Genomic DNA, 14,573 nt, shown 5'->3' with positions numbered 1-14,573 from the left:
ACATCATTCAATGCTTTTTACTTTTGCATTTACTTCTAGATTTATATATTAAGTTGCTCAAGCAAGTGGCAAAACATTTAAACTACTTTTCTTACGTTATCACAAACTTACCATAGACAGAAATAGTCAGCTCTACTGCCTTTTCTTTTGCATTGAAATCTTTATTACAAGCAATCCTGCGGTTCATAAAGAACTTTCCTACCTCCACGGGTGCATCTATTATTGCCTTGTTTATCTAAAAGTGCTCTTTTCCTTTAAAACTAGCCAAAAAGCCATATGTGTTGACTGTGAAAGACAGTATACTTTAATTATATGCATTTGTGGTGCAATTGCTACATTTTCGTTTTCATATGTACTGCAAACAATGTGCTGTCACTTTAATTCAGCGCGTGTATCACAGCAAAAATAGACTCGGTGCGGAAACGATCTCTGCACTGCTGCAGACGCACCGCTCCTGAACGCACTGCCGTGTGCAGTGTGAATGCTTTAATCCATTAACATGAGCGCGGAAAAAATACACATCACATACCACGCACTGCAAACAGAGTAAACCTGGCATTATGTGTGTGCGCTGCGAGTGTGCATGAGCGCACGGTCTACAGGAGAGCGCACGAGCGCTGAACAGTTAAACACTAGGCAAGAATTAAAAGTAATGCAAAAACTTTACTTTACTTGTATAAACTTTAGTGACGATGTGACACTGCCTCGATTGTGCAAGTGTCAACTGTGCAGCGTGCAGCTCGCTTATAGATAGACGCGATGTGGTGATTTGAAGCCATTTGTGTATTTTGAGAGAGAGAGAGCGAGAGAGAGAGAGAGCGCGTGCGGTGAATCACTCACGCTGTTTGTGAAATTACGTCTCACATGAGGTTTTCAAATTACTTTGTAAGTTATTTAATGAAGAAATATGAAGGCCGGACAGAGACTGAGACGTGCAGCTGCACGTCGTGCCAAACCTCTCACGGCAGCGTCATCAGCTTGAGATCGGTCTACAGGAGAGTGCGCGAGCGCTGAATGGTTAAACGCTGGCAAGAATTAAAAAGTAATGCAAAAACTTTACTTTACTTGTATAAACTTTAGTGACGATGTGACACTGCCTCGATTGTGCAAGTGTCAACTGTGCAGCGTGCAGCTCGCTTATAGATAGACGCGATGTGGTGATTTGAAGCCATTTGTGTATTTTGAGAGAGAGAGAGCGAGAGAGAGAGAGAGCGCGTGCGGTGAATCACTCACGCTGTTTGTGAAATTACGTCTCACACAAGGTTTTCAAATTACTTTATAAGTTATTTAATGAAGAAATAGATCGGCCTTTTAAAGACCGCCGATCGATCATCCCAACGTGATTATCGGCCGATAATGATCGGTAGCCGATCAATTGGAGCACCCCTAATGAATAGTACAGGGATTGTTAGGATTAGAACTCAAATGGTGCGAAGGCCTTGGAAAGGCACTGCAGCACTGCAGCACTGCATTGTGGGATCTCCCCCCCCGAGAGTTTCTCAGTTACTCAGTATGTCATGTATTTACATTCCACAGGATAACAGTGGAAAAGGCAAATGCTGTCAAACAAACACGTGAATGGCATCTGTTGATGAGTCACCAGGGTTAGCCACAGTGAGCAGGAGTGGGCGGGGCCACATTGTGCAGGGGGCGGGGCGCTGAGGAGGCCTCAGATAGGCCATGCTGCTGTGAAAGTTATCTGAACAACTAAAATAAGCTTATGCATTAATGCATTAATGTCACCTCTGTGCTGCATTAAGTCTGCATAAACATGAATGACATTAAATGTATTTAATGTTGTATATAACAATACTTTTACAAATATTTCTTCCTCAAAAGTAGTACAAGAATCAATAATGCAACTAATATCATTATATTCCATAAGATTCTCATCCCTCGTACAAGAATCGCTAATGAACAAAAATCATCACCAATCCAAATCATTCTGATCCAGTATAACAGTTCCAAATAAAGACCAGTTCTTCACGTTTTCTGACAACGTTGTAATTGAAACCGCAATGCTTTGTGCATCTGAAGAGAATCATTAACCTACCAAAGCTTATCTATGCCAACAAAGCAATCGGAATGCCTTCAGGAGACCAGCAGCCAAAATATGCCGCGGCTCCAGTTTGGCAGACTTTGCTTAAACTACTTCAGAGTGATGCCCATTGTTCGCCTGTCACTGAACCAAGGCCACTTTGGCTTTTCAGTGCTACTCATTAAAGCCAGTTGTGTTTGTCGTGGAGCTCTAGCAATGGCATGCTCAGTAAAACACACAAACACTCAGAGAATCAATACTAGCCAGCTCGCATCAAAGCGCAGCGTTTCTGTGTGATAAATGAGTCACAAAAGAAACTGTGACTCAAGGTTACTTCTGATATCCTAAAGGAAACTCTTGCTTTTTTACTTTCTTTTAAATACCCTTTTATAAAGTGGAACAGACAACTGAAATGCAGTCATAACTGTGGGAGGCAGGATTATGTCTATCTGTTGGATCGATTGTTAAACGTGTGTCCAATTTGTATTATAAATGATATCAAATATAAAGAGATTATTTAGGAGGAGGATTACACACCTGAATAAAACACACTGGCTAAAACTGCAATCTCTATCAACAAATCCTGCAAATAATCCAACCAGCTGTGCCACAGCACGCTAAATCCTTTATCTGTGCTCATGTGCTGTTCTCATATGCAGCGTCTAACATCGAGAGGCTAACTGGTTGAGTTGATCATCTGGTTATTAAGATCTTCAAGCAGTGCTTGGCACCAGTAAACTAATCTACTGGGATTAGTTGATGCTTTGTTACTTTCCTTGACAAAAGACTGGGCACAGGTAAGGGATGTAAAATATTTGTTTGGTTGTTTTGCTGATGATATTTCTTAAAACTGCACTGCAAATTAGAATCATGGAAGCATTGCACAAAACAAAAAAAAACAACACAAAACAAAAATAAACAAATAGCAAACAAAACAAAATAATAAAAAACAAAAATAAATCAAACAAAAATAAATAAATAAATAAAACAAAGCAAAAAATGGAAAACAAACAAAAGAAAACAATAAAATAAAAATAAACAAACAAAACCAAAAATTAAACAAACAAAATTAAAAAAACATATAAAAGAAAACAATACAAAAAAATATACAACTTACTCAAAACAAAAAAAAATAACACAAAACTGGCTACCTTGTATAGGCCTACTGTATTTTAATTCTACTTTTGTGGTGATTTTGTAAAAAATACTTATTCCCATTACCACAATTAATGTCATCCTCACATATCCTTGCATATGGTACACTGTGCTCACAGTATGCATGCAAAACTGCATAAATATTTTGGGTATTGTGGCAAATTGAACTCCTATTTCTCCGACGTTTACAGTTAGAGGTGAATTGAATTTATGAAGGTCATTCACAAAATCTGCACATTTTCGCATGACTTAATCTGACAGCTGAGAAAGCCCTGGAATCTTCACAATAGCGTTTAACAAACACTTAGTGTGACTAAGTGTGCAGAACAGCTGTAGATGCGTGCAGTTTTGGTGTTCGAGACTACAGATGAGAGCAGCAGGGGGTCCGTCACGCCTGCCCAGTGCAACACATCCACAGACCCCACACAGAGACCATGAGCCTTTGACATTCAGTATGAGTGCATTTACACTAGTGCTGCATGATTAATCAAAATGAAATCGCAATCGCGATTAGGCAAAAGCTGCGATAGTCATGCGCATCTTGTCAGTGAAGCATGGTTCTGTGATCAGCAGTAAATCTCCATCCGAAGGCCAGAGGGCGCTCTCACACAGAAGAAATCCAGGAAATCCCTATAGAGGTAGTTGAATAAACAGAAGATTTAATTGCTTTAATTGAACATTTAAACTTCTTTCATTGATTCAACGTGACTAATAAACACAACTACGACAATATATGGTTTATTATAGTTTTTCTTATTATAATTGTTATTATAATAAAGTATATAATAATGCAAATTAGGGATGGGCAATATCTTATCGTTTGCGATATACCGGTAAAAATTCTCCCCATGATAAGAATTAGTCTTCCCGCGATAATAACAATTAGACTTGTGCCGATATTCGGTAATGCGGTATATCACGGTAATGAATATGCACGATATTGTTATCGTGGGCACTCCTAAATACCGTGAAAAATTATATATTACAAATTATTCAGAATTTTGAATGCATTTTAAGAATACTTTTCCCTTCAACTGGTCAAAATGCACAACACGGCTGTATGCTGCGTGAAAGACACATGCGCACTCTGATGTAAATAAGCGCGGACGAGAAGCACATGGCGGAACATGTGAGAGACGCTCTGGATGAAAGCGCACTTTCACTCTCTGACAGCAGATGGCGCTAAACTGCAGAAATAATAATAATAATAATAATAATACATTTAAATGCAGCCGTTACCCCAGAAACCCTGTAACCAAAGCAGCTGCACTACTTTCTGTTTCTGAATAGTGTGTAAATGATTTAAACAGCCATTCAGATTTGTGTATTTGCTATGATGTTCATCACAGCGCCAAATACTTAAATATTTAGACTTAATAGGCTATTTATTTTCAAACTTTTTTTACATTTTAATCTGGAGATAATACCGCATACCGTGATAAAAGCATTAGCAATTAATCGCAACATGAAAAATTGATACCGGCATATCCCTAATAACAATATAGGCTAGTTCTGTGTGCAACCGTGCGGAGCGACATGGTGGAAGGCAGACTTGGAATTGAGGAGGAGTATATCGCTAAACGAGTCATAAATCATACTATTTCATAGTATTATATACAGTGATAAAGGCTATGTGATTAGCATTGCATTATAAATATACTTTGTCCTTATAAAAATACCCATGATTTCTTGATAAACACACATAAACCATATATGTTTATTGTCTTTAAGTTTCCTCAGTTAAAATTTATCTATCTGCGTTTTATTCAGTTACAGCGATAACTGGATACCTTTGTCCATATTAGGGATTTCCTGGAGCGTCGTCAGTGTAGTTTCTGCGCAAGGGCACCCTCCGGCTTCCAGTATGAATAAAACAGTCATTACGTTATGTGTGTGTCAGTAATGCTCACAACACCCTATTTTGAGTAAAAATAGGAAAGATAATACTTTTCTCTAAAGAAACGGGATTCCCTGAATTATCGTCATTGATATCATTATCGCAATAAATACCAGAAATCGTGATATCCCTAATGCAATGCTAATCGACACAGCCTTTATCACTGCTTAGAATACTATGAAATATGTTGCGTGCCTTATTCTCTGTAAGAAGCCACATCATCTCACAGAAGGATTTATTTCAACACTCGGCTGCCGTTATGAAGTGAGTTTGGAGTAAAAACATGTTATTAAATGTGGTATTTTCACGTGCTTCTTCACAGAGCCGTAGTTCACTGAGAAGCTACGCAAACAGCTGTCATTATCGCGAACAATTTCTTCGATTTCATAATCGCACGATTATATCGTCTGCAATATTTTTGCATAGCTTGTCAGTGAACTACGGCTCTGTGTAGTAAATGCTGCTCCATCTGAAAGCACGTGATGGAGATTTACTACTAATCACAGAACCGGCTTTACTGACAAGATGTGCATGACAATTGCATTCGATTAATCGTGCAGCCCTAACTTACACCGACGCTTACATGTGAATATGGATCTTATCAATGATATTTAAAGGGACAGTTTACTCAAAATGATATTTTGTTACCATTTACTCATCCTCACTTTGTTCCAAACCCATAAGCTGTTGTTTTTTCAATCGACAACAAAAGCTGACAGTCGCTGTACAGTTATGAATGACCTGTCTGAATTACTTCATCTGAATGAAGTCTGTAATCTGGTACAAAAAGGGAGTACATCTCTCTTTGAATGTCTTGAGAGTTAAGGCTTTATACAGACCTAAACGTCTGGTTTGCTTGTATCGACAAATGACCTAACAATACTCACTGCACTAATTCCCAGACATCACACCCATCGTCGCCGCTGAAAGACTGGGATTGACACAAATCTGCACACTTACAGATGGATATGGAGTAATTCTCGGGAAAGCAGTCAAGAAATATTTCAGACACCTAAATCATAAGATATGAAAAAATGTTCTTTGTAAGAATGAAACTGAAGTAGCGACAGATCTTTTCTTCAGTGTTGTGGCATACATCTGAGTGAAATGACAGAATGTAGGGCAGAATGTTGTTCTATCCGTCGGTTGTTGATTGAATGGAGGTGGATCTGAATGCGAGCTTACAGTCAATTGTAAGAAAGGGTTTAAGCAGACAAAATGATTGAAGAAGTCTGGCATACGTCACCACAGAGAAATCTGTCTTTTCACGAGTTATGACATTTAAAAATTAATGACAATAAATGCATAAATCGTTCACAGTCAAATGACATGCATTTGGAAACTAGTCTAATAGATTAATCCATTTCATGACAACTTTTAAATATTTCTTTTTTTGTGATTGATTGATTGATTGATTGATTGATAGATAGATACCAGCATCTATGGCAACCAACTCACATCACTATAACATTATGTAAGATGTTTCATCTCGGTGTTTGATAAATTTGAGATTATTGCTGGTGAAACATTTTTAAAAACATCCTTTAGAAAACCTTTAAAAAAGTTGCCTAGTAGCATTTAACACAGTATATTCCAACAAAATATGCTGTATAGACAGAAGGGTCTGACCAAAAAAAAAAGATTAATAAATTAAAGAGTTTTCATTAAACAATGCATACAATTTGCATTTACTTTCAGCATTTTTTTGGAAACATCATTGTGGAAACCTCATCATTACAAACTCGCACAATATATCTCACAATTCTGAGAAAAGATGTCAGATATAAACTTGCAATTGTGATTAAAAAAAAAGTCAGAATTGTGAGATGTAAACTCACAATTACAAGAAAAAAGTCAGAAATGCAAAAAAAGTGTCAGAATTACAAGAAAAAAGTCAGAATGACAAGAAAAAAGTCAGAATTGCTAGAAAAGTCAGATTTGTGAGTTTAAATCGCAATGCTGACTTTATACGTTTAACTCTCAATTGCAAGTTTATATCACATAGTTCTGAGAAAAAGTCAGAACTGTGACTTTATAACATGCAGTTCTGAGAAAAAAAGTCAGAATTGTGCGATAAATAATAAAAAGTCAGTTCTAGAGGACTGAGCATCAAGGCTTCTGTCATTCCAGTCCATCTTAAACAAAAAAGTCCACTTTTAAGTGACTTTTAGTCTCAACACGTTTTATTTTACTTGCGTAACAATACACACAAATAAAACTTCTTCGACGATGTGATCTCGCAGACTGATCGGTCTTGGCTTTCTGTAAGAGCGTCTGTAATGTGCTCCTTGAAAACAGATGAAAGGTTTTAGTCCATTTATTAGTCATTCAACATAATAAACGCCTCCTCTTATTGACATACTGTACCTCCTTCATACAAGTTCTTACAAGCAAAATGAGCTCCCGTTATTTTCAGATTTTTTGCTTCTACAGAATGTCAGAAAAAGGACCAATAAATAGCCCGTAAAAAGCATTTGGACACTTAAGTCCTTAAAAATGCCATTGCATTTGAAAACAAAATATGAGAGTGTCATCTGAGAAATAACTTTACTTTTCTGAGCCATTCCTCCAATGACTTTTAAGGCACACGTTATTTCAGAAATGAAGGCCCCACTACAAAGAAGCCTCTAAAGGAAAGATTTCCGATCTGAAGATCAAAGTTCATCTGCAATCATTGCATTTCCTTCTTGGTAATAGACATCCAGATGCCTGCGGGTCTCATAAACACAATGTATGGTTTTGTGTGGACCTGTGCTTGATTACAGCCGTCTGACTCTGCAGGATGAAGCAGCGGGGCTGATGTCTGACCGGTCACGTGTGCTGCTGTTATTTTAGAGCAACATGGGCTCGCCAAGTTCAAAGCAATGCAAATGACTCAACTTTGAGCTGTCAAATCACATCAAGTCACAATTAGCAGCTATTTTCAATTAGTGTTTCGGCACCTCTGCTTTACAGACAATATGTACGTTTCAGGAATTTTATAGAAATTTCAGAGCTGTTTATTCCCCTCACCTCAGCCTTTTTTTATAGAGCTTTTCAGGCAGTTACAACAGCACTGCATAATGAGTGAATCTCGGTGAAAATCTGTCAAGTTGCCGGATCAGACTTCAGCCCCAAGTGACAGGGGTAATTCAACGCTGCCAAGATGGGGTTTTAATAAAATTGCCTATGCAATAGAAACACAATTTTTATTTACATCTGTGCTACATGATTAGAGAAAACTGACAAAAAGGGCTGTGGTGAAGTAGATGTAGAAAAACTGTGAAACCCATAATGCACTGGGCTCAGTCAGACTAATGCAAAAAAAATTCGCATAAGCCCTGGAGCCAAAAAAAAATCGGACTTTTGCTGAATAAATAGGAATATCTTGCAGGCAACATGACAAAAATACACATTGTTCATTCACTTGTACTTCCAACACTGTAACAATACAAAGCTGGTTGAAAATTGGTGAACTAACCCTTTAAAAGAAAGCTAAATAAATATATGAGTTTCTAAAGAAAGGCTATTTTTAGTACTTTTATCTCCATGTTGCAAATATTACCATATAGAATAAATGTTCATTATTTTATGTAAAAAAAAAAATAAAAAAACATTTTTTTTATTATTTTTATAACCATAATCCAAACAAATTATCATTCTAAATACTATAATGCAAAAAGAATACTACAAAGTTAATATGTTAATAGATGCAATTAATTATGTACATTTACATTTAGCAAATGCTTTTATCCAAAGGAACTGACTCACAAACCAGTAACATGTCATAAAATATGTAACCTAATGTGTAATATAATGTAATTTTACACGAAAGCCTATTATGGGCATTTAAACGTTTTAATCAATTGATAGTCCTAATTTACATAATGTGTTGTGTATCTATTGTACCGTCTACAATTTATGCTAATTTTAACAAAACAAAAAATGGCCCTCGTTCTTGACAGGCTCTTGAGATTCACCTAAATCCTTATTCTTCACCTCACTGATGTAATATTAACATTTTCTAATTAACAAGGTTGAACTACATTAAAAACAGCATCATTGTCCCACAACAGCAAAAGAGAGACAAAACTCATCTCATCTACAAGCATCTTTCATCCTCCATCTCAAGACTCCTGTCTGCAGCCACTTCCTGCATACTGGATTCATATCGACTCAAGGGAAAGTCAATGGAAAGGCTGCAGAGTCAGACAGCAGTCTTACAGCGGAGGAGGAAACGTTTGAGCGTCCCGAAGAAAGAAGCCTATTTATTAGGGTTATTGATGAAGAGCTTGAGTTCTCTCTGCAGAGTCGCATCTCCCTATAGATCACATGCTAATTCAGCCTTCTCACACTCCCGCTTACGCAGCAGATCACTGAGCCGTCCTCAGAATGAAGCGTGCTCTGGAGTGAGCATGCAGCACTCCGCTGGGAAAACCTACTCGCGTGTGGATCAATCGGTCGCCGCCGTTATTCTGCTGAGGCAGAGGTACGGGGTGTGCCTGCTAAGCCATACAAGCATGGGTGTGTGCCATGTATGTTGAATCCAAGTCTTTGCTGTCTGCAAGGACAGCCTGTTTATGAAAAGAACGAAAAAGCAAAGGGAACGACTCAGGACGCACACTCTTCTTTGACTGTTGAGTTGCAACGTGAGGGCTCTTCAAGATGATGCAGCTTAAGATTCTGACCTAAGTGACTGACCTTCACGCACTGCTGAGGTTTCTCTAGACTTACCTGCCTGCAAAATACAGTCTTGATTCAGTCTTAAGTTTTATCGCATGGATTTGTGGAGTTGAAAGTGTAAATTTTTGCATCGTTAGCATCACTGAACTGTATAGGGCACAAAGCATACCTGACTAATTCTGTGAACTGAATGAATTATGTGACAAAACACAGTATTTCATGACAAAATGCAATTTTTTCAATTCAATTTCTATTCAATCTTTTATTTCATGCACAACAGAAAACAAATTAAATATGAACAAAATGCACCCAGCATGTCACAAGATCAATTTTTCTCGAAAAAAACCTAACTGTTAATTTTGCAAAAAAAATGTAATGTTCATTTTGCAAAACCCTAATATTAATTTCGTAAACAATAGAAAACAAATTTGCTAACAAAATGCTCCCAGCACATCACAAAATGCATATGTCCACAAAGTGTTCACTTTGCATAAAAAGGAATGTTTGTTTTGTGAAAAATTTTACATTTATTTCGCAAAAACCGTAACATTAGTTTCATAAACAATATTACGTCTGTTTCATAAACAACAGAAAAAAAATACTCTCAGCATGTTACAAAATGTTACATTTTTCGAAAAACTGAATTTTTAAAGGGGTCATATGATGCGATTAAAATTGTTCCTTTCTCTTTCCTTAAACCGCATAAACACATTTCATTACACCAAATACACAAAATAATGTTCTTTTTAGCAACATCATGACCCCTTTAATGCATTTAATGCATTTTAATGCATTTCATTCACAAAATGCACATTCTGTGAAGAACATAAGCATGTCTAATTTACTGCATTTTTGTCAATAAATACTGCATTTCATATCATGTATTTCATTCAGTCCACAGACTGGATACACCTGATACCCCATAAAACAGTGTGATTGAACAAAACAAGTAATTGTTTTTAAACAGGTTTCCCCAAACACTAAGCTTATCTGCAATTGGTCAGCCAAACATTCAGCCCCGCCCCCAACTCTGACCATTGGTTGAGCCATTGCTATATCAGACAGGTCGGGATGTTTAAACAAACAGAAAATATTTTGAAAGTGTTTACAATTTTAAGGAAAATCAGCCTATGAATGAATTACTTTTAATTACCTCTAAGTTGAGATAGAAAAAGTATTTTAGCATTGGAAAAAAATGCACAAATGTGTGGAAGAGTTCTTGAAAAAAAAAAAAAAGCAAAATGCTTTTGTCATGCAAAAAAAAAAAAAAAAAACTGCCAAAGTCCTGCCAATCCATTCACAAGAATGCAAGGAGCAAACTCAATTTTCCATACTCAAGAAACACTCTGTAAAAGAGAAATCCTGGCAATATCAGTGTTGGTTCACCAAACTATTCAAGGCCTGTAGAACAGAAGTGCTTGGACGCGATGCCAATATTAACAGCAGATTGTTGAGATCTGGGCAGGAATAATAGCACTGATGCCAACTCAAGACACGCAGGAACCTAATGCCCCTTTACAACAACAATACAGCCTGTAGCTATGCAGCATCTACATGTCTACTGACAAAAATCAACATATTAATAATTAAACAGCTAGACCTCATTGAGCTGGAACACATACAAGTTCCTCTACTGCACTCAGAAGTTCATTTTTTTCCCAAGTTCTGCAACTTAAGTGGTAACATTTTCTCAAAGCTTCTCAATAACTACACAATGAGGATAAATTGTTTTACTCACAAGCATGCACATGAAGCTTGAGCCAAAGTCAACAATGTATTTAAGTTCTTTCTTACTCCAAATCCTGATTCGAGTGGCATACAGAAAGCAGATCTGGAAGTTAATTTGTCCAGTTTAGGAATTCAAAATGAACACGTGACTACACATTCATACTACAACCGGTGCACCGCTGCCAACTCTTTTAGTAGCAAAGAGTTTACCTTCAGTTTTATGACCACCATTGAGAAAACATTTGGTAACTGTTCAAGTTTTTTGTCTGCATGTCCAGTGGCTTTCAGACCAAACTTGTTGGGTCTTTATGACCAATGAATTTCCATTACCTTTCCCCTTATAAGATAAGGACTGAAATGAATCACCAAAAAACAATATGTTCATAAACTGAGCATAACCATGGCTTGCAAACAAGTGATCTGGAAGTTAATTTGTCCAGTTTAGGAATTCAAAATGAACACGTGACTACACATTCATACTACAACCGGTGCACCGCTGCCAACTCTTTTAGTAGCAAAGAGTTTACCTTCAGTTTTATGACCACCATTGAGAAAACATTTGGTAACTGTTCAAGTTTTTTGTCTGCATGTCCAGTGGCTTTCAGACCAAACTTGTTGGGTCTTTATGACCAATGAATTTCCATTACCTTTCCCCTTATAAGATATGGACTGAAATGAATCACCAAAAAACAATGTTCATAAACTGAGCATAACCATGGCTTGCAAACAAGTTTTACTCTTCACAAACTCTCAAGTTTAAAAGCTTGATAGCTGTGTTTTGGGATATTGTAGATGGTGTGCATCTCAGACCTCCATCAAACCAGGTAACATCTGTTTTTACCAGTTTAGAGGAGTCAGGTTGGTTTTTTGAACATAGTAACCGGTCGACCAGCTAGCTACATCTTGGATTTTCCAACTTGGAACTAGACTATCTATAATCAACATAGAAATTTCATGACTTTTCCAGACCTGGAAAACACCAAATGTCCAACTTCCAGGTTGTTCATGGCCATCAATCCCTGTCAATCAACACTTTGAAGGCTTGAACCTGCAACCTATCCATAACCATTAACCACTGAGCCACACAAGCCATTATAATAACATATAAAAGGTATAGAAAGCACCATTCATCATGAATGTCAAATAATGTGCTAGCAACACTGAGTAGGCTGCTGTGTGGATCCAGGCTTCAGCTTGAGCTGATTTCCAAGGAAGTTTCCAGTCCTCGCCCTCCATCCGTGCCTCTGAAGTTCTTCCTACGCTCTCTGTTTACTTGCAAACACTGTAATGCATTTTACTGTAACATACGAGCGTTATAACAGCCGACGTGTCTGTCCTCTTGGAAGGAGTTTCGAAGCCGAACGCACAAGCGCGCGCCGAAGTTGCAACAATGTAACGAACAATCCTTTGTGACGTAACAAACACAAACGCGAAATCTACAATCAAACACCTCAAGCGGACCTTTCGCCGACGGCCTCTTCCCTGTTCTTTCGTTTCTATCTTTCTTTCATTCTTTCTCCAGAAAAAGCGCCATGTTGAGGGCAGCAGCGCAGCTGACACGCTGTTTTTCCTCAAAAAAACAAGCACACTCGACTTACCTTGGCTATGGCTTTTTTATATCTCATTGTGGCTTGCTGAATAAGACTGTGTATTTGGATATTCCCATCCCCACAGGGAACGACCACCCGCGTCCTTCCGAAACACACTGTCACTTTCATATTCGCCCGATATTCCCAGAGACTCCTCCACAGGGAAGCGAGAGAAGTGTTGAACTCTTCAGGAAAACTCAGTAACGTTAAGCCACGGCAGCATTGTATCCGTCCAGGTAAGAAGCGGGATGAATCCTCATGTTGTGCTGCTCAGGTGGGACTGGAGCACCTGTTCGGCGTGTGTCGCGGTGAAGTGACCGTGGGCTGGGCTTCCCACGCGCTCTTTCACAGCTCTCTCTGAGACTCACACTGACTCACTGCTGTTTCAAAGTGTGCTCCTCGTGTATTCCGTCAGGGACGACTGTCTGTTTCAGGTTATAGACTCGTCAAGTAAAAATAATCTTGTTTTCTGTTTGAAATAAGATTATTTTGCTTACCCCATTGGCAGACTATTTTGCTTCTTCAAAGCAAAATCTCACTTAATTTTGACTTGTTTTTTTCTGAAAACAAGACAATCATTTTTACTTGTCTAGAAAATCCTTCTTGATTTAAGAATTTTGAGATATTTTGGCTGGAAACAAGACAAAAAATCTATAAGTAAGAAAAGCATTTTTTGCAGTGAAGGTTCCTTATTGCTATTAAGGTTCATGATGAAACCTTGGGCCATTAGGTTAAACCTAAGGGGAAAAAATTGTTCTTTTGAGAACTGTTTTCTTCAAGGTTCTTTAGGGAACCAAAAATGGTTCTTCTATGGCATCATTTTTAAGAGTGTATGTGCTTTTGTGGGTGGGCAAAAATGGGTCATCATCGGGTTTTAGACTCGTTAAGTGCTGCTATATTCTTCAGTTGCTATTCTATTCGCTACCTACTAGTCCCAGCTTCAATTATACACCACTACATATTCAAGATGTAGGCTAATTCATATTTTGAGCAACCAGAAAACTCTTAAAAATAAAGGTTCCTTATTGCTATTGAAGGTTCCATGATGATCCTTGAACATCTATGTAGACTTTCCATTACACAAAAAGTTCTTTAGAGTAGAAAGATCCCTTCAGATTTTTAAATGATCTTAAAACAAAAAAAAATGGTTCTTTTAAGAACTGTTTTCTGAAAGGTTCTTTAGGGAACCAAAAATGGTTCTTCTATGACATCACTGTTCAAAACACCTTTTTGGAACCTTGTTTTTAAGAGTGTATGTGCTTTACTCCTGTGGTGCGCGAAAATGGGATATTGGGTAAAAAAAAATAACTTTTATCATTTTGCCTGACTTCATCAGTGATCAAGCTTCAACATCTAGAACATAGATCCAGGAGTAAATTCGATTTATCTCATTAATAAATCTCTGTAAAGTATACATATCGCCTGCAAAACTTTAATTGTGGTTTGTATGGTCAATTAACACTTTAATTATTGATAAGGGTCTACATCCTATTTAAGCTTATCA

At 37.6% G+C, this 14,573-nt stretch overlaps 1 protein-coding gene across 1 annotated transcript in view; it reads right to left on the bottom strand.

The window, feature by feature from the left end:
* Window positions 1-13,461, bottom strand: part of pard3aa (par-3 family cell polarity regulator alpha, a) — a 500,803-nt gene extending 487,342 nt beyond the window's left edge. The window contains exon 1 of the mRNA XM_016440634.1: window positions 13,079-13,461. Within this exon, the coding sequence (XP_016296120.1) occupies window positions 13,079-13,198 (120 nt within the window). The 5' untranslated portion in view covers window positions 13,199-13,461. The remainder of the gene's footprint in view (window positions 1-13,078) is intronic.
* Between the last annotated feature and the right edge of the window lie 1,112 nt (window positions 13,462-14,573).

This window comes from Sinocyclocheilus anshuiensis, unplaced genomic scaffold, assembly GCF_001515605.1.
Source record: "Sinocyclocheilus anshuiensis isolate Anshui unplaced genomic scaffold, SAMN03320099.WGS_v1.1 scaffold79, whole genome shotgun sequence".
NCBI classification, from domain to species: Eukaryota; Metazoa; Chordata; class Actinopteri; order Cypriniformes; family Cyprinidae; genus Sinocyclocheilus; species Sinocyclocheilus anshuiensis.
The sequence above is the reverse complement of the archived record's forward strand: the minus strand, read 5'-3'. Positions and strand labels throughout refer to the sequence as shown.